This window comes from Anarhichas minor, unplaced genomic scaffold (assembly GCF_050575085.1).
Source record: "Anarhichas minor isolate MPS153535 unplaced genomic scaffold, ASM5057508v1 ptg000062l, whole genome shotgun sequence".
Lineage (NCBI taxonomy): Eukaryota > Metazoa > Chordata > Actinopteri > Perciformes > Anarhichadidae > Anarhichas > Anarhichas minor.
Window position 1 is genome coordinate 5,245,893 of NW_027466508.1, and position 19,593 is coordinate 5,265,485.

Consider the following 19,593-nt stretch of genomic DNA (forward strand, 5'->3'; position numbering starts at 1 on the left):
CCCCCACCCCAGACACCAGATTTGGACCAATGTGGTCCGTTTGCCTTTGATGGCCACCACTTCTATTGAGTCAAATGTATCCCTCGCACAAGTTGTAGTCTAGTTGTGGCTTCTTGTGTTCTACCCGGGCAAATGCAAGTGCTGTTTTTGCACTGACTTACTTAGGCCATGTCCATACTACTCTGTATTCATTTTAAAACGATCTCCGTCCACACGGCGTTTTCAGCATCGTTTTCGAATTGATCTCCGTCCAGACGAAAACAAATAGCACGTACCTATTCACGTGCACTGGGCATGCCGGTGTAAACAGGAAGTAGATTGGTTGCTAAGTTAAAAAAATACGACAGAGTAATAAAGTAGTCTTTAATAATGAAAGGTCGTGTTTGATACTTAAGATCTTCTCTAAAATCTTTCTCTATATAAACTCAAAACAGACACATTTCGTGGAAAGTTTTATTTTTCAGGCTTAACGTTAGTTACAGCGCTGCGGGTCTTGCTCTATCTCTCTCTCTCTCTCTCACACACATCAAATTCACTTTAAAATCAACATTTACACAAAGGTTTACTAGATTATGGGTCCATGAATGTGGTCAATCCACGTCTCTCACTTGTTTCCTCTCGGTTTCGTTGTTGTCTGTTCTCACTCGTAGCTCTGCTGGTGGCTGAGGTCTCTGTCGTACTGGAGAGCAATTCATGTTTTGCATTAATAAGGACAGGAAAGTCCTCCGTTTTGTGTCCATCATCCTCCCTAAAGCTGCTAACCGTGACTTCAGACGGCCGTTCCGTAGGGCTGATAACGCCGCTGGTCATGCTGCTCACTAGTCGCTCCAATAACAGCTGCTTCCACTGCAGAAATGCATAATTTAACTGAACAACAGCTGCTAGTAAAGACAACAAGGTCAGCATCGCCTGTAATCAGTTCTCCATGTTGAATTAACCTGGTAGTCGATCGGTAATCAATGTTGTTTGTGAGCTTCCGGGTAAGGGTCACGTGATAGACGTGTGACGAATCAGGGAAGTACACGTCGTGACTGCTAAGAACCAATGACGTAGCGAACGCGGGTGTGGGCGTCATCGTTTCCAAACTTATTTGGTTTCGGCCGTCCACACGAAAACGCAACCCGGAGTTTTCAAACTTATCCGTCTTCGGTGCTCGAAAACGCCGGCGTAGTGTGGACGCTCAGTGTAAACGTAGCAAAACATAGTAGTGTGGATGTAGCATTAGTCTTCAATGATGAAACGGCAACGTTTTCCATCTTATCCTGACCTGGTTTGCAGCATTTCCTCAATAAAACCTCTCTGATCCGACCCTAATGACAAACTGCAAATCTAATCAGACCGTAGGGGGTAATTATCCAGCCTCTTGTAATAGAGCCCGCTAACTGCATTACCTTGTACAATCAAAATTGACTTACGTTCTTGGCCGTTAGTTTATGTGACCCGATGAAAAAGGGAACCGAATTGTGTAATATTAAGCATTCTAGATACAATTGTCTTCATTGAATCATGGGATATCAATTATACAAGAGCACTAATGCAATGCCCCAATTGGGAATATTTCAAATGTGGCCCCCGTTCTGTCAACTTGATGCCTCGTTTCAAAGCCTGGCGAGCGCTCCTGAAACGTATTATTCAGCCCTGTGATGGGCGATGGACTCATGTCGGTTTCTAAGTCCTCTTGCCTTGTCATTACTCTCCCGCTGTGATCATAGCAATTCAAATGTAGACGCGCTCTGCTCACGGCCTCCACTTCGTCTCATTTGTCGGAGGACAGAGTGCCACGGGGGGAACAAACAGCGTGTGAACGGAAAACTTGTGAGCCTTGCGGATCGAAAGCCACTGCTTTTTTCTCTCTCTCTCTCTCTCTCTCTCTCTCTCTCTCTCTCTCTCTCTCTCTCTCTCTCTCTCTCTCTCTCTCTCTCTCTCTCTCTCTCTCTCTCTCTCTCTCTCTCTCTCTTCTCTCTCTCTCTCTCTCTCTCTCTCTCTCTCTCTCTCTCTCTCTCTCTCTCTCTCTCTCTCTCTCTCTCTCTCTCTCTCTCTCTCTCGCGACGTAAAACACAATCCGTGTTCCGCACTCCATGATTAAAACTATTAATCACAGAGGGATTATCACAAGGAGCGTTAGGGGCCTTGTGTATGTCCGTATGCGAGGAGGGGGGGGTGGGGGGTGGATTACAGGGGTCACGCAGCCTGTGTCCCCACTGCTGAGGCCGGCCGGCTGCCCACCCTAGCCATCTACTCTCCACCCGACGCCTTTGTCCATCCCCTTGTTTGACGATTATTTACTCTGCTGTTTAGGACAGGGCCTGAGGTCACCGCACATACATCACTGACATGAAAACACTGGCTACCCGTGTCTGTCCACCCCCCCCATCTGACCTGTACAGGCCCCTCGCCACTCATACACTCAAAACCCTTAGGAGTACAGGACTACAAGACAGACTAATCAAACGGTTGTCAGTCAAGTGTTGCTGCTGGTGGCAACTGCGGTGTGTCACTCGTGTTCCACCCATTGTTTAGGAGCTACATGTGACCCTTAAGTTACTTCACATATTGTTGAACTAGCAACTAGACATGGACATCCTGTTTGTCTGCTACAGATGAAATCAGCAGCCACGCTCTGTATGGTCTGCTGTGGCCTGTGACTGGCCACATTAAATGTTAATGTAAATGGTCCTCCGTGCTAGCCATCCCACCTGGCCTCTTGTCACTGCTTTTTTAGAAAAAGCTGCTGTCAACATTATTATAAGTGATCTGTATTTGCGGCATCTGACAGGCTCGTCTTTGGCCTCTTGAAGACAATGACATCAAAAAAAGAAAAAAGAAAAACTGTTCCCCTGCCTCCACTGTCCCCCTCCCCCTACAGCGGTGCAACCTGAAACTGCCTGAAGAGATGAGCCGTCATTAAATACTGCAGAGCTGACATAATGACAGGAAAGATAAAAGAGAGGAAACAAAAAAAAAAAGAAAAAAAAAAAAAGGCCAGACCAATTCTCGTCCCATAATGCCTCCCCCAACCCCCAGGCTCGGCCCGCCTCCCCTAATAAAAGACACCGGGCCACAGATAGGGCTCTGGTCAGCTACAACTTAGCTGCTGAGATCTTCCGCTCCGACAACGTTCACACAAAGCCTGGCCACCTCGCAGTATAATACTGCTTCACGCTTCCTGACGCCTATGAAAACAATGCAATGAAACTCCATTCCATACAACACTGATATTCATGCAATGTTTTTAAAATATTCTCCTGCAAATCCCTGTAAGGGCAGAGGCTCTGGTTGATATACAACGATATAAAACGAAGACTACTACTGCTGCTCCTCCTCCCACCCCTATACTACTGCCTTCCCTAAATTAGGAAATGTGGTCTAGAGAAGCACCATTCAAAGACATTTGCCTTTAAATAGACAGTAATAAAATCGAGACACATGATAGTCGAGCACCCTCAGCCCACTAATCAAGCTCAGATTTGTCCTCTGACACTGCCCACTCTTGTGCAACTACGGCTTTTTATATCACCCACATGCTGCTGCTGAGCTCTCTTTAACCTGCTACGTCTCAAGCCATGATGCTGAACCACATGTAGCTCGGGCTTGGTTCCCAGTTGGCATTCCAGCGTTTTGTAACACTGTGCTGAGGCAATATTTACCTTCAAGGGAAAGTGCACTTGGCACACAGCCGAAAATCTTGGGTTGGGGCAGGCGGGGGCAGGTTGCTACTGTGTACTACATCCAAACTTCCCACCCACCCAAAATCCTCGTGCTGACCCGGCCTACCACCCACAGCCTCACAGCAGCAGTCCTGCCCTGGCTGACTCCACTACCTGGATCAGAGCCAAACCAGAGCCTGAGCAAAGTGCCAAGAGGGACAGAGAATGAGACACACACACACACACAATGTGAGCGCAGAGGGAGAGAACTAGTGAGTGTGAACAAATTGCTCCCCAGCCTGGCCCTCTGCCAGGAATCACTTAGGGAGGATTGTTAGCCACAAAAGCCAATCGGCAGTCAACCATCCACGGAGATTTGAATTGTCTCACGATTAAAAAGCTGGAGAGGTTTGTCACACGGTCAAGATTAAGCAGTTACTCACAGCAGGGGGCTGAACTGAGATATCAAACAAAAGACTCAACAGGGGGGGTGAACAGTGAAAAGGCTTTACCCCTTTTAGGGTCACAATGAACAGTGTTGAACAGATTAGGATTGGCAGAGGGATATCTTCATGTCCAACTTTACACACCTGACAAGAAGCAAGCTTTGGTTTGAGGGGCAAAGACATAACTGGGTGAAGACTCAAAGAGGAATTGGCGTAATAAGGATAAAATGGTGCGGCTAGGAGCCAAAGCAGGGCACTAACCTGTCTGAAGTGATCATCAAAGCCCCAGTCGGCCTGTCCGTTAGGAGAGGTAGCAGAGCGAGGCCCCGCAGGAGACAGGCCCTCGTCGGGTTCCTGCTTCACTCTGATGGGTGGGGATGGGGCCCTCTGGGGGGCCGACGCAGAGTAACTGCCAAACGGCCGGGCCGGGATGCGGGACGCGCTCTGCTGCAAGGCCAGGGTCTGCTTGCGGAGGAACTCCAGACCGCTGGCACTTGCCTCATCCTCATCGCTGCCCTCGTCCCCCTCCATCATCTCATTGTCGTCATCGTCCCCAGAATCCCGGCCTCTGTCCTCGTCATCCTCCCTTTCAGAGTCCACACTGCTCTGATTGGAGACCCTGGGAAGCAACCCGCCACCGGGGACCACCCCAGCCAGACCTTTGCCCATGAAGCTGGCCCCGGACGCCCGGGCGGCCGCCAGGATGGCCTGCTGGGCAGCAACCTGCTGAGCATACATGATGTGGGCCTCTCGCAGCTTCCTCTCCTTGCGCTCCATTTCCAGTCGGGCCTGCTGCTGGCGCTGGAGCTGCTCCATGACCGCCTCCAGCTTCATCCCCCCTGTTGAGGTGCTCTGAGGAAAGGCCACACCAGGCTCCTGAGACATGCTGGGCTGTGGGAGGAAGTGAAGGAGTCATGGATGACATGCTGAAATCTAATTACCCCTTTATCTCATTAGACAGGATGAAATGAAACACATGTAACGGCACATGCACCCCACCACAAAAACACAACAGACAAAGCTAGACTTGAACTGAGGAGCCATATTTGTACATAATACCATAAAATGGATAATCCAACCATATCCTTTCCATCAGGTTCCTGCAGCTGAAGCTTGCTAAATTGGAATTCCTTGCTGTAAGTCGCTTTAGTCAATGTTTATACCGGGGAACTTGGAAAATTTTCAGCATTACAGCAATAAATCTGACTATACGTGCTAACATACACAAACGAGATGTGTATTCTCCATGGTGACTTAGGCTTTCAGCTTTTACATAGAAACTCAAAGGTGGAAACAATGAAGCAGGACAAATCGCCAACAGTCTGCAGCCAAACCTTTGCAAAAAGGACTAAAGCAATCCTGAAGAAAGTGTCAGGTTTTAGTGAGTCCACAGACATCACAGCTGCATATAAACGTTGACGCAGCGAACCACCATTCTTTGGTACTACCAGAGGAGGAAAAATTAGTTATCCACTAACTAGTATTACTATGAGTTATTGTAGGAGTAGTACATTGACTTCTCACATCCAAGTGCTATCAGCATACACGTTTGAACGCCTTTAAAAAAACCAAGGGGTGTAAAATTGGCCCCAAATATTGCGTTTTAGTCAGATGGTCCTTCATTTAACTAGGTTAGCTAACTAGTGTTCAAACTAGCTGGTTAAGCGGAGAGAAAGATGACCTGCTTCTAAATAGCCTCGAGAAGAAACGTCAGTGTTAAATGAAAAAAGGATGGTAACCCGGACATCTTAATAAGGCACACAATCACCCAAGAGAAAATAAATGAGTTAAAAGTGTAAAAAGAAAAAGTGTACACCTTTTCCGCATTAGCTAACGTTAGCTGCCACATCCTCAATACGTAGATAACATATGCGTAACGTTACGTTAACAGGTTTTAGGATAAGTTCGCGCACAAACGAGCGAAAGTGGAACATTAACGGCATTATCTACAGAGATGCATTGCGGTGTTTCCCGTAAGACTCTAACGTTAAAATGAGTAAAGAAGTAACCTACCATAAGGTAAAATTAGCTCTGAAAGTTTCCCTTCTTTTTCTTACGATAAATGTCCCGTTGAGCTCGCGAACGTTAACTCTTTTCCCCGTAAATAAGGCCGTCAGACCGCGACTATCGGAGGGCGTTGAGCTCGTTACGGACCAGAGACAATGTAGAAGGGACGCCAAGCATTACCGCCACTCACCATTTGTGCCTTACTACTGCTCGAGTTGTCCACCATCCCTCCTTCCTTCCTCGGCGTTCTCGTCCTTCCCTCGTTTGTGGCACTCGCTCAAACACTTGTAAACACACACACGCGCGCGCGCACGGGTGCAGAGACGCTGTGCATGCACCGGAGATAGCGACTGATCTGCTTTATGCTCTCTTCTGCAGCGACCTCTCCAAATGTACCTGTGTTTCTGTCTTCTTTCTTTTCTTTTCTTTTTCCCCCCCCGATGATTTTCTTCTTTAATGGGAAAGGGGACCGCCTGGAAAATGGCCCGATCTCATATCTCGGAGAGCGCTGAGGTAACTCCCTTCAGTCGGTTTTTTTTCTTTTTTTCCTCCCCTTCAACTGACACCCCCCGCATGGCCCACAACAGTGTTAGGGCCCGCCCAGCGACAGCAACATGTCTCACAGCCTTTTCAGTTCCATGACACTATTTATTGAGTAGGTTCACCTATAATGGAACACGAGATGTAGGTATATATGGTATATAAAAGTAGCATAAAGCTCAATTAAAATGCTTAGAGCAAAATTGAGAACTAGTCATTTATCTGCATGCTAAATAACGTTAGGAGTGATTAGGGTGCAATGTTTAATTAAATAATACACAAAATAAAAACCTCAAAAGGGGCCAAACAGTGAAGTGCAGTAGGTATTGTATTGAGAAAAGCAGCATGGCTCCATGCTGCCCTCTTGTGGCAACAACGACTACCACGTTTATAATGGTTAGTGCAACCACCACACATTACTCATTAAGATCATAGAATCAAAAAGCTCCATTGATATACTAACTCCTTACACAATCTCTACCGGAAATCAGAGTCATACACATGGAAGTATAGATAATAGCTTTATTTTAATAATGTAAACCAATAAACACTACAATCAAATAAAAAATAAAAGATTAGTGTTTACCGTCATAAAATAACTAAGTTATTGCATTTAGCACTCAATAACACCACATTGTCACAATGTTGTATAACAAGCAGATTGTCCCAACAGTTGCATAGTACAGGTGAGTCAAGTGTACTTGCTACTGACCACTGGTGTTAAGTGCAATATTTGTGTACAGAGAAACATGGTGCAGAGCCAGGGCCGGGGGGGGCAATACACTTTAAAATGCAGCTGTTGCATTTACCTCACACTAGGAGAATCCGCTTTTATTTCTAAATCACCCACATTAGAACAATGGAGTGCGCTGAGGAGAAACTGAACATCACTCACGTTGATAATGTAACATTTTCAACACCTGGCTTCAACGGGATTTGTGATTAAATCCCGACTCTTGGAAGTACAAATCAAGGTTCCTACTTTTTCCTATCACAAAATACTCTTTCCTGTCCTTGTAGTCCTTTATGATGGTCAAGTGGTCTGCTCTACTTTTCATTTATATGACAGAGTTACGCCTTGTAGCAGCACAGCGTGAGAAACAGCAGTGTGGCCTGTAGGTATGTGAAACAGCCTCCACCCATTTGTCTGGTCTTAAAACCTCGATGCACTAAAACAGCAATCTTCAAACTCAATGTTTTATTTTACTAATTTGTGTAAAAGGCAAATTAATTTCTAGTTGCTCGCACACGCACACACACACACAATCTCCTGAAAAAGTGATCGCCATCACTTGCTCTGATATGGAACATTTTTTTGTTAATGCACACTTTAAAAAATACAATATGACCCAGACTGCAGCAAGAGTGAACACATAAATGTTTTTAAAGTGAAAAAAAAAAAAGGACTTCCATTTTCAGCACACCCGTGTCTATTGTGTTGAAAACGGACACATCACAAAAAATAATACAGACACAGACTGATGTATGCAAATATAGGTAGCAAAAAAACAAGTGTAGACAAATGCCTTAATCCTTATGCAAATGTGGTTTACTGGTTCTGAGCTGTAACCACGTCTAGTGTCCCCGATGAATATACTAATAAATAAATAAATAAATAAAGTATTGTAACTCAAATCTGCCCTCCACACACACACTCTTGATGTGTTTAAGATGACAGAAAAAGTAATCTATAAAATCTATTCTTGAATTCTTCCCATCCAAACAAAATTGTTTTCTAAAAAAAAAAAGGGGAATTTAAATTAGAAACATACAAACCACATACACAAATGTCTTTAGACGACAAGATCACTTAAATGACGATCTGGAGCTAAACTTATTTCTACAATACAGAGATTGTAAATCTAACAGGTTCTTCTGTCAAAGCACTTGAGTAACTCATCTGCTTACAGATTTGTGCCGTACACGGCGGTGTAACATTTGGAACTCTTACAAGCGCTGGATCACTTTGTAGGGGAACTTGCTTCTTGGTATGTAGCCGGTTGCTCAATGACAGCTTGTAAAAAGTAATTAAGTCTTTGTCTTCTCAGAGCTAGAGGACAAATAAGATGGGAGGAGCAGAAGATAATCCTGGGCCAGGCTTCTTTTCTACACTTCAGGTTTTTTGAGATAGCAATATTAGCTGAAAAAAAGGAATAATTACACGTGTGCCAAAAATAAATAAGTGGTTTCACTCAATCATCTGACGACCTATTTCAATTTAGTGCTCTGCTTCATTTAAAAAAAAAAAAATAGAATGAAGTTATTCTGCTTGTTAGACGAGGTGTCATCGGAATTTGTAAAGACAGAGACATTAAAGAAAAACAATAAACATCCAGTTAATGCAACAATAGTCACGGAATGTAAATGATCATGTGAGGCTTCATATAGTTAGTTAATAACTGGAAAATGAGCGGGAAAAGACAGTAACCATTGGGTCAACGAGGACATATCCCATGGTGTGCACGACCACTCTCTTTGGAGCACGGGCATAGTTAGCATTTCATGAAGTTCAATAAAAAGAGGTCAAGCTTTGGGGTCACAGTGAATAAGGCTTGTTCTCATGTCCGTCCGCGGGTTTTTTTTTTTCGCGTGGGTTGAGCGATCTCTGTGCACGTGGTCCTGCATCAACGGGGAGTTTGGCTTCAGAGCTGGAAGTCCTCAGGCAGCACAGCGGCGGAGCTGAGTTAGAAAGAGGGCCTCAGGCACCGGTGACTAAAGTCAGGGACAGGAGCTTTGTAGCGGTTGGAGTAGCGGCACCGGGCATCACTGCGTGGTGCAGGACGGGCCCTTGGGGCAGCAGCACACAGAGGAGCCCATGGCTTTGGGCGGGATCAGGTCCAGGTCCTCGTCGTCGGGGATCTCATCCAGGCGGTAGCCGTCCTGGAGAAGCTGCTTGCTTAAATCAGGGTGGACCTGGAGAGCAAAGACATGACGTCGCCATAACACACACAACCAGAGTAAGATGGCTGAACCTGGTACACATCTCAGGTTAATCTGTGTATACGATGACTTTCTCACACCCCGGGATTACTTGCCACTGAGCAAAATCTGGTTACTTCATATGCTGAAGACATAAACGGTCTCAACAGTAATGTGTATGATGTTCCTCATGGTCCTAACTTACACGTTGTCATGTGCACTCTCATTTTGCAGTTTACTGTGAACCTCAAACATCAGACAAGCGAGTTGTTTTCATTTAACAGCAGCTATGTTGTTTACAAAGCAACAAGAATTCTCATATTTGTGTAATGAGCTCACCTTAATGCTTCAAAGGCACTTGGACATCTATAAACTGATTATCTAGACAAAGAAAGCTATCTATCTAATTAAATTGAGTTTAGTTGTCAGTGATGCAAACAGTCCTCTGTTAATGTTCAAACTCTATTTCCGTGGTGGGAAACACCCACTCAGTCCCCTTCAAATGCACTATACAAATATTCATGCCCCACCAATGAACTTTAAACTTCCTCCACAGCAATGCGAGAAAACAAGTAAGACTGAGCTCCACTAAAAGGCAGCGCAAACAGCCCGAGCTACATATCTGAGGTCAAGGAATAGCCAGAGGTTCAGTGTGTGAAAAACAACAATAGTAGGGTCAAAAATAATACACACTTTGTTCTTACATTTGTTGATGCAGTCAGTCAGTATATACTATATACTGTTCTGACAACATGTATGAAAGGAAGCAAACAAAGACAAGATCTGGCCCAAATTCTAAATGTTTGATTTACTTATAGCGGTTTATATGAGTTGTTTTATGTAAATGATATCACTTTGAGAAAACCTGTTCCTTTTGACCCCTTATATATTAACTGTTTGGCAAATGTGTAGTTTGGTGGCAGAATTATCCTACAAAAAAAATAAAAAATAGAGCCACGGGGGTTATAACACAAATGATCTTTGAACATACATGGATGGCCCAAAAACAGATTGTTGCACACCACACAGCTATAGTCACACAGCCGGTTAGACTGTGTGGGGAGTGAGATTACGAAAGCATCCGAAGAAGGTCCCAAGGAGCAAACTCACCTCAGCTGAAGAGTATCCTGAGGAATACTGCTCAAAATCGATCTCTTCATCGCTGTAAGGACAAGCACGACAGGTTCTGTCAATCTGAAGTTAACAACTGTGTGTGTGTGCGTGTGTTTTAACTGGAAAGGTATGCTGGGAAGATGCCAAAAATTCAAACTTGACAATGTAAAACATCTACTGTTGCCACTAAGAAGTGGTAAGAGTAGATCAGCAAGTATTTCAGGTCTCAGTTTACTGCATGTTGAAGGAATTCAACAATGCCGTCACCTGTATAGAGAGGCGAAGTCCCGCCCCTTCTGGTGGACCGTGAGACCTTTTTTCTACCGTAAGAGAAAATTTTTTTTTTAATCTGCTTGAATTGCGCCGTGAATTACACGTTTAGCAGTTAAAAAGATTATTTTGCATGTCAACAGAGTCGCATTTTGTCCTAAAACTGTTGAAGTATGTGTGTGAAAATACGTAATTACAAATACTTCACACCAGGCGGCAACCTCCGGTTCTGCCGAGTGAAGTCGTTAAAACTTGCATTCTCTCTACTGACCACCAGGGGGCGACTCCTCTGGTTGCAAAAAGAAGTCAGAATGTATAGAAGTCTATGAGAAAATGACTCTACTTCTCACTTGATTTATTACCTCAGTAAACATGAGTTTATAGTCTCAATCTCTAGTTTCAAGTCTTCTCCAATACAGCATGATGTTCATTTAGTACATTATGGTCCATTTAGAGTCAAGTAGAGTATGCTTTAGGGCGGGGCTACCTTGTGATTGACAGGTCGCTGCCGCCACCATATACGGCGTCTCTACCTCACGCCTCCGCATTACAGATATGGTAACTTCATTAGTTGTCAAAAAAAGAAACGACATGGCGACGGCCGTAATTCAACATGGCGACGGCGAATTTGCCAAACTCAAGGCTTCAAAACGGCATTCCACAAACCAATGGGTGACGTCACGATGACTACGTCCACTTCTTGTATAGTCTATGGTGAAAATACGTAATTAGAAAGACTACAAAAGTTGCGTAAGTGACATCTGTCGCTGAAGCTATGATACCTGTGTGTTTCGAGCTAAGCTACCAACCTAGCAGGCAAGTCAAGGTAGCGTCCATGTTGGTGTTGATGACATTCATTGTGCGATGATGTCTTTCAGTGAGCGGTCTCACACAAAACCAAATGACACAATAATCAAACTGCGACTATGTTTTAAATTGACAAATTTCATATGTGTAATTCATGGCAGAATTCGAGCGAGATCCACAAAAAAAAAAATAGATTTGCCTTATTCTGTTGACTAGCATCCGTCCCATGGTGGGCACCAGAAAGGGGAGGGACTCCGCCTCCATTCCTGGTGTCACCTTACCTGTCTGAGTCCATCGCAACCAAAGTGTCTTCAGCGTGCTGACTCAGAGCAGCGTAGCCCTTGTTATACTTCACAGTCCTAAAAGGAGAACCAGAAACTGTCAAATAAATCCTGCTAAACGAACATCTCCTCCGCTGCTTTAAGCTCACATCAGCTTCGTCTTTCCTCATCGTACCTCTTCGCTCCTTGCCTGGGCTGATGCATCACTGGAGGTCCTGGTGAGAGGGCTTTCTTCTTCAGCGCCTTCCTCGCCATCTCCCTGTGTTTCTCTGTAAATGATAAGAAACATGTTGTGTGTTAACTGGGACTGACTGGATGAGAGTCAAAGCAAAAGGTGTAGGACTTCCTACACCCTCTCAGCAAGAGTGAGGTCTTTGAGAGTGACTGACGTCACTGTGATATGATAATCGGGCCTATAGACAAAAATCAATGATGGTGTTTTGTAATTTTTTTTTAGAAGTCATGGGGCAGATTCAACACGTTTAAATGACTGAACAAAAATTTGATCAAGGTAAAGAAAAACATCCCTGTATGACATGCTACTCATATAAAGAGCTAACTGCAAAAAAAATAGAATGTACTGGATTTTATTTTTTGTGTCTTTTTTTATGTTATCGTGTAGAAGCTTGTTGTTATTTTAAACTTTGTGTATCTCCACACCTGCTGGTATGTGTGTGCATGTTGGTCCTATCATTTGCCTCTTACTAGGGTTATTTTTGCCATTGCTAGAACACATTTCTGATACTAGGGCCTTCTTTGTCAAAACTCTACACATGAAGACCAAAAACATACACAAGAAAAACTACAAACTATCTTACATTTCTTGCAAAAGCAAACACTTCATTCCACACTATATAAACTCTTCTAAAAAAAAATGGTATTTTTGCATCACGACTTAACACACCTACAGAAAATAAACAGCTCTTCCCACATTCCAACTGCACTCTGATGTTCGGAATGTAAAACACTATTATCTAAAGTATTTTGCTATGTTCAATTTACCATATTATACTGTAAACAGTATACATTATATTGCAATGCTTTAACTCTCTTGCCAAAATTGGCCTCCATTGTTGCACACACCAAAGAGCAAAGCTGAATGCTATTCACACTGTGCGTTCCAATACCCATACTATGTCAGAAAAACATTTAGCATGTCCCAATATATAGTATGTCAAATGAAGTATGTCGGAAACACCCTACTGCATCCGGCCACATTTTGCAGTATGCAAGCCAGCAAGAGGGTCAAAGTTCAAGGTGCAATGTTATGAGAAAGTAGTATGTCCCAATTGCATGCATACAGCATACAACAGTATGTACTTTGTAAGGACAGCTGCAGTAAGTAGTAAGAAAAAATATGCAATTTGGAACACAGTGATAGTGTTCAAGCTCTGAATTCTAAGTGATCTAATTGGTTACAGGTGTTTTTACAAATGCATTCTGGGTGCAAGTGATTGATAATTGAATGTGTGGTATTTCAATGGCAGCGTTTAGTAAACAACACAGGCTTTTCGTTTTGAAGATGTGTCTAATGTAGATAACCGTGTGTAGTTATTTGCAAAATAAAATGTGGTTTTAAATTCAAACTTAAGCAGACAATGTGCTTAAGAAATGAATGCTTAATTTTTTTTGTTAAGACCAATTTTTTACTTCGTGATGATGACAAATACAGGCTAAGAACCGGTGCTGTGGTGTGTGGGGATCACAGATTCAATCTAGAGTGTGGTCTGCAAACTGGTGAAGTGCAGAATCATGTTTCAAAAATGGTTAAATACTAACAACTTATTATAATGCAGGACTTCAAATAACCTAACCATTTCTTCTTTCAAATCAAACAAACTTTGTGTTTTTAAAAAACATATATATCTCTTTATGTAATGCACATTAAAGTGCTTGAGTTCAAGTTGGGTTTAATTGGCAGTTCCCAAATAATTAGATGCCAAAAGTCAATGATGGTTAAGAAATCCACCAGCTAATCTAGTTATTTTTCCTTTTCATATTTACGGAGTGTTGAGTTGTGAACATATGTAAGACAGAGACTGAAGAGTCTGTGAAATATGTCATGTGTCTTTTGCAACGTGTCCCTGCAATCTCACATGACAAGATTCCTACTACCGACACTTTACCGTGCATAAAACCCAACAACACCTCTTCTCTGTGTGGAAAAATCCTCCTTGTCCATGACATTTGCCTGGCTTTACTCAGCTACATAACATAAAGGTAATATGGCCGTGGACAGTGGACTAATTTATGAAAAGTTGACTCTATGGGCGGCTTTCTATACACACCGTCTGAGTGAACCCGTGGGAGATTTTGCTCAACAGTGCCGCTCGCATGACTCAGACTCCTCAGACCTGCCAGCTGCAGTGTTAGTGTGAACCACAGCTGAATTCATAGGAATGGTAGAATAATGACACTGGTGAGGATGAGTCAAGAAGAGGCTTACGTAGTTTGAGGTGGATTGCTGGAACTCTGGACATGATGTAAGGTCCTCTCTTCTCCACCGGCCTGATCCCTCCATCAGTGGTCTTCGGTCTTGTGCCATTACTGGGGCCCTGCGATCGGAGAAATCAAGAATAATCTGTATTTCACATTCATGTACAGCGCCATGTAATTAATAAGACTATAATATGATAATAACTAAATAGCATCACGTGACAGTTAAATAACAAGAGTGTAAAGTTGTTAGGGTTGTCATAAAAAGTATTTAACCCAACTCCAATGTGATACCAAAATAATAATAAAAACAAAACTAATTTATTCACGCATTTCTCTTGTAGGGCAACTCATTTTGCCAGATCTTTTTTTTTCGAAAACTCCAAATTTTCCCAGCAGTCCATTCGCTCTAAAAGAACATATAACGTTAATCAATTTCACGTGTGGGTCAGCTCATTAATCATGTCACTCGGTTTCCTTTCCAGTCAAACTTGGCAATGTCCAACGACAGATAGCTTCCATCGACACTAGTTTTGTTAGCATGGCTCAACTGAATAACTGTCAAAAATCTCAGGCTAAGCTAGTCAGCTAGCCTCCCAGTTTCTATTGACAAGCTAGCGTTAGCCGGATTAGCTTTAGCTGACATTACCGACAAAACTTGTGGTTCCGACTGCGCTTCGAGCAGCGTGTCCTTCTCTGGTTCCTCTATGATGTCGTTCATCATCTTGGCGTTAGTTGTCACAGTTTACACCACAACACTGCCATGATGACAAGTGTCCCACCGGCGCGGGACTTTGTTGTTTTCTTCAGGAGCAGGTAGGCACCAGGCACTTCTGTTAGCCCGCTATGCTGTACTCAACTTCTACACCACATCCGGGCAAAATTTCAGAATAAAATCCATCGTTGCTTAGCTAGATGTTCTGTAAAAAAACACCTTTTATGTGTGTTGGCCAAGAAGATAAATCAACCGCAATGTTTGGTTTGTGCAGTAGTTTTTTCGTAGTTTCTTGTCACCGTACCATCTAACCAAACTAAAAGCCTGTCACGCTCATTTTTTAGTTCAACAACATAACGTTAGACGTCAAATAATTGTAATCCAGTTAAACTATAAAAAATAAGAAAATAAATTAAGAAACGGGGTATGAAATGAAATAACATGTATTTGTATTTATATAATTATATTTGTCGTTTTTATTTTAACTACTTCATACAGTGGATGCATTGCATTTCCAGCCTCCTGTTGACATCTGGTGGTTGAGTTGAGAAAAAACCTCGACCGTTTCCTTGAGAAAGTAACATCACGTTCTGCAATGTGAGGCTAAATAAAACAGCAAATATCATCTGATAACATTGTACAACATGTATTTTCTGCGGTTACTGCTTTGTGAAAGCTTCGGCTTCATATAGCTCATGTAGTCACTTCTGCTGTTGGTGTGTGACCTTACGTACTTCCTTGTTGAAAATAAAAATGTGTATTGATTAAAAGGGGTTCAATTGTGGATAATGTGAGTACTGAAAAAAATTTGGGTCTTTGTAGCTTGACCATTAATTAGAGCACAAAATGGGGTGTAAATAGTTGTGGTGTGTTTACTGACTTTAACCTTCCTGCACTTGCATAATAGTCCTTTTTCACGAGTGTGACTAATAATATCGACGCTGACCCCATTCCATGTAAGTAGCCCAGTAAGCTATGCCAGTGAAGAAGTAAGCATATTAGCAGGGAACTCCTACATTCATGATATTATTAACTTGATATTTCATATTTCTCTACTACCGCACTTTTACAAAAACGTGCTGTAAAAAAATAAAACAAAAAAAGGTCCAATAATGAAAAAAAGAGTTAATAATTTACCTTACAAGAAAACACAAAACACATTCTTAAATTATTGGTTTTCTTTAATAGGACCACCATTTTGTACACAACAGGACAGCATGGATTTAATCAACAATATAGACATATTTGACAGAAGAGAATTAGGGGAACTCATCTCTTTAAATATCAAATGACCTGTGGAGAGAAGAACACACGTTATTTTCAGCTGCAAGCAAGTAATATGCAACATAATTCATGATCTGCTGTACATTTATAGCGTATGCCAGCAAACTCACACAGGGTTTGAGGCTGTGTTGGCCAGCAACAGTACACATCGATTTTCCAAGTTGTTGTAGTAGTATAGTGCAGTCTCACCTTGACAGCCTATAACTTGTCAATGCCCAGCTCTTCTGGCGTTGAGATGCCTAGTTCTGACAGGGTTGGCTTTAGCTCTTGGATCAGGTAGGGATAGATGTCCTTGTGGGGGCCTGCTTTGTCCTGCAAAACACAAAAAGCAACTAATGCAGAGCATTCTGTCACAGGCCACACCTGCAAACCTGGCAGCAAGAAGCGATGATTAGTCTTAAACAATATAATCTGGAGATGAATTTGCTATTAGGGGGATTGCATTTTACATTTGTATATGTTTGTGGGTCTGTCACTTCACCACAGAAACAATGTTCAACAAAAAGGTTCACGGCAGACCATAAGTGAACCTATTAAGGGTCACTTACCTTAACGGCCTCAAGGATGCGGACGGCGCTGGCCAGGTCATTCAGTCTCCGGCAAGCCCTTAGTGCCGAATCCAGGATCTTGGCCTCGGGTACCAGGTCATACCCGATCAGGGTGTTCATGCCTTTAATTAAGGACAAAAATGACTTTGAAGAATCAGCAATAAGAGCAAATGCAAACAATAGAAGAGAGAAAAAAAAAGTAAAATCTGAACATGGGTCTGATATTTGACTAGAGCATGACAATGACCAAACTAGGAACAACGGGCAAGAGGACACGTCATCGGAATGGAATTAGCACAAATTGTCAACAAAGTCACCTTTCCTCAGTTCCCAGGCATCTATGTCGGGTTTGCTGAAGTAAGTGACCCAACGGGCATCAAACTCCTCGTCTGACTCCACCTTGCCATGGGAGTAACATCTGGAGGCCAATGGAGCTGGAAAACACAAGGCAGAGCACAGAGATGGCTTCAAATGTTTTGAAATATCAGTTTCAAGAACTTACAACAAGTGCATGTAATGTATTAATAAATTAACGGCTTTCCTACTAAACCAGTCTAATTATTTCAAATGAATCCAAACACATCAGCAACACAAGACGTTTGCATGTCTAGAATTGGCCAAATGTTAATTTTAAAATGAGTAAATATATAATATTATTATTACACGTTAACAAGATTAGGAATTTGACCAGGCACTCTCTGCCAACCTTAAACCCTGTTTCCGATTTTTGGCCTTTCAGTCAGCCATAACGGCGTATCAAACGTTGTCCTCGGTGTATTTTTAAATGTTTGACTATGACGAGGTCACATAGAATTAAAAGAGTCAAGCGGGCAAAACAGAACATCCAAAGTATGCAAAAAGCTTTTAAGTCATATGTTCTTTGTTTTCATAGTAAAATGGTCCTTTCTATAAAACATGTAACAACTGTTCTTATCTTAACCCTTATTCAGACTTACAGCACCACAGTGACATTTGAAAACTGAAGTGCGCTCTGCACAGTTCTTCTTTCAAAGCTCTATCACAAACTAAGCATTTTAAGGAACTCAAATAAAACCAGGTTCTACGTCTGATGCTGTGGACCTATGAAGCCAATCTAGAACGTGTATCTAATACAGGTCTATAAACGTGCCGTAAAGCAGGTTGGTTTCACTTCCTCTAAAGACACTCAGTGATAAGTCACGTGACTTCTGGAATACATCCGTGTTCAACAACTTCAATATCAAAAATGACACCCACCCAAGATATGTAGATGCGTATTACACCTACTAATAAAGTATTAGAACTACAATTTTGATGATCCATAAGTTATCTCGCACAATGATGTAACACCATGATATCCCAACACACAATTAGGGACTGACATAATTCCAACTCCATAATTTCTGTACAGCAAATTAAAGTTAATTTCTATCTCATTTCCTCAACACATCACATTGACACTACGAATCAAACTGAAGTTAACAGCTCATTATTCGAATTACATTTAAATACAATACAAATATTTACATACAATTTCTAGGAACTAACGAAAGTGGATTGCACCTTGTCAGCTGTACTCTGAATAGACACCCAAATACTGTAAGCTACACCTCTAAGGGAGTTCATTTCAGGACAGGTCTTATGGGAGAATATTAGCATCAAGACAGGTCACGAACTAAAGCGTTCAAGGCTTCCACAGTAAACGATATGTACATTTAAATATGTAAGCTAGCTATATACATAAATAATATGGTGGACATTACAACGTGTTGGTAACAGCTGCGCATAAACTGCGGTCACTGACACTCCTGAACTAACTGAGGAGGGTCATCGCAAGGTCGTGACATTTTTGCCAATATTCATTTCGCGGCTCTTCATTTTAAAATACGTTATGTGAGGTGAAACTACAGGAAAACATTCAGGTCAAGACCGCAAGGTTAGCAAACCACAAAAATAATTCAATGTCACCCGAAGCTTTCACCACACAGCTGTACCTAAGCTAGGTGGCTAGCCGAGCCAGCATATGGTCGCTCTCTTTGTGACAGAGACTGTTTCATTTCGCGGCAGGTGTGTAGAAGCGGACAGTCCTACCTGTGTAGCAGGCTCGTGACCGAGCCAGGCTCCGGGCCCCCGTGGCTGACAGTCGGAACACGGCTCGAAACATGGTACTGCAGTGGGTGCTAACCGTCCTCTGTGTCAAAGAGGGAGACTCGGGGCGGACAAACACGAGTAGGGCAACCGACGCTGGTCACGTGACTGACGGAGATAGCCGAACGCTTCAAGCCCACACTGCTGATAGGTCCGTTTCGTAACCATACTGCACAGCGTACTACTCACTGTGTGTGTGTGTGTGAGTGTGAGTAACAAAGACTGTGTAGGAAGTGGTTTTGACATAATTAGTTGATTCTAGCATCCAGAGCAAATTACACACAAATGTTTATTTATTCTGCTTCAGGACACTTCCTGACTAATTTCAGATATGACTATGAGAGCTCAACAAATGAATTTACATCATATTGCCACAGCTGTCTCTCCTGAGAGTAAATGGCATCCAGTGTGTAACAGAAAGCATCTTAAGGACTGGACCTGACTCTCAGCTCA

General features: G+C 42.7%; 3 protein-coding genes across 6 annotated transcripts in view; all 3 read right to left on the reverse strand.

Moving 5' to 3' along the window:
* The window catches only part of LOC142933591 (AT-rich interactive domain-containing protein 3B), a 47,330-nt gene extending 40,656 nt beyond the window's left edge, over window positions 1–6,674 (reverse strand). Inside the window, exons 1-2 of one of the 2 annotated variants that reach the window (XM_076077734.1) lie at window positions 6,497–6,674; window positions 4,355–4,984 (exon numbers count right to left, since the gene is read on the reverse strand). In XM_076077734.1, the coding sequence (XP_075933849.1) occupies window positions 4,355–4,978 (624 nt within the window). In that variant the 5' untranslated portion in view covers window positions 4,979–4,984; window positions 6,497–6,674. Of the gene's footprint in view, window positions 1–4,354; window positions 4,985–6,290 lie in introns of both variants that reach the window. The other variant, XM_076077733.1, reaches the window with a different exon arrangement.
* A 474-nt stretch (window positions 6,675–7,148) lies between these two features.
* On the reverse strand, window positions 7,149–15,338 carry fam219b (family with sequence similarity 219 member B). Its single transcript, XM_076077735.1, has 6 exons — window positions 15,116–15,338; window positions 14,477–14,585; window positions 12,206–12,299; window positions 12,031–12,108; window positions 10,670–10,721; window positions 7,149–9,553 (listed from the first exon to the last, which is right to left on the reverse strand). Exons 1-6 carry the CDS (start codon window positions 15,188–15,190, stop codon window positions 9,404–9,406), a joined length of 558 nt encoding a protein of 185 aa, XP_075933850.1. The 5' UTR covers window positions 15,191–15,338; the 3' UTR covers window positions 7,149–9,403.
* A 1,003-nt stretch (window positions 15,339–16,341) lies between these two features.
* LOC142933593 (cytochrome c oxidase subunit 5A, mitochondrial-like) lies at window positions 16,342–19,243 on the reverse strand. 3 transcript variants are annotated; one of them, XR_012947608.1, is made up of 5 exons: window positions 19,084–19,243; window positions 17,331–17,447; window positions 17,014–17,135; window positions 16,576–16,777; window positions 16,342–16,474 (listed from the first exon to the last, which is right to left on the reverse strand). XR_012947608.1 is itself a non-coding variant. In XM_076077736.1 (5 exons), exons 1-4 carry the CDS (start codon window positions 19,154–19,156, stop codon window positions 16,664–16,666), a joined length of 426 nt encoding a protein of 141 aa, XP_075933851.1. In that variant the 5' UTR covers window positions 19,157–19,243; the 3' UTR covers window positions 16,342–16,474; window positions 16,655–16,663. The 3 variants fall into 3 exon arrangements, 2 of the variants coding, with proteins under 2 accessions (XP_075933851.1, XP_075933853.1); XM_076077736.1 differs by having other exon boundaries at window positions 16,655–16,777; XM_076077738.1 differs by lacking the exon at window positions 19,084–19,243 and adding an exon at window positions 17,970–18,379 and having other exon boundaries at window positions 16,655–16,777.
* Between the last annotated feature and the right edge of the window lie 350 nt (window positions 19,244–19,593).

Bases quoted from the DNA above. Each gene is read 5' to 3' on its own strand.
- fam219b (XM_076077735.1), bottom strand. From the start codon at position 15,190: ATGATGAACGACATCATAGAGGAACCAGAGAAGGACACGCTGCTCGAA. The intron at 12,109-12,205 runs GTACGATGAGGA...TTCTCCTTTTAG, and splicing joins CCCAGGCAAGGAGCGAAGAG to GACTGTGAAGTATAACAAGG. The intron at 9,554-10,669 runs GTGAGTTTGCTC...TTTGCTCTCCAG, and splicing joins CAGGATACTCTTCAGCTGAG to GTCCACCCTGATTTAAGCAA.
- LOC142933593 (XM_076077736.1), bottom strand. From the start codon at position 19,156: ATGTTTCGAGCCGTGTTCCGACTGTCAGCCACGGGGGCCCGGAGCCTG. The intron at 17,448-19,083 runs GTAGGACTGTCC...TGTGTTTTCCAG, and splicing joins GTCACGAGCCTGCTACACAG to CTCCATTGGCCTCCAGATGT. The intron at 16,778-17,013 runs GTAAGTGACCCT...TGTGTTTTGCAG, and splicing joins GCATCCTTGAGGCCGTTAAG to GACAAAGCAGGCCCCCACAA.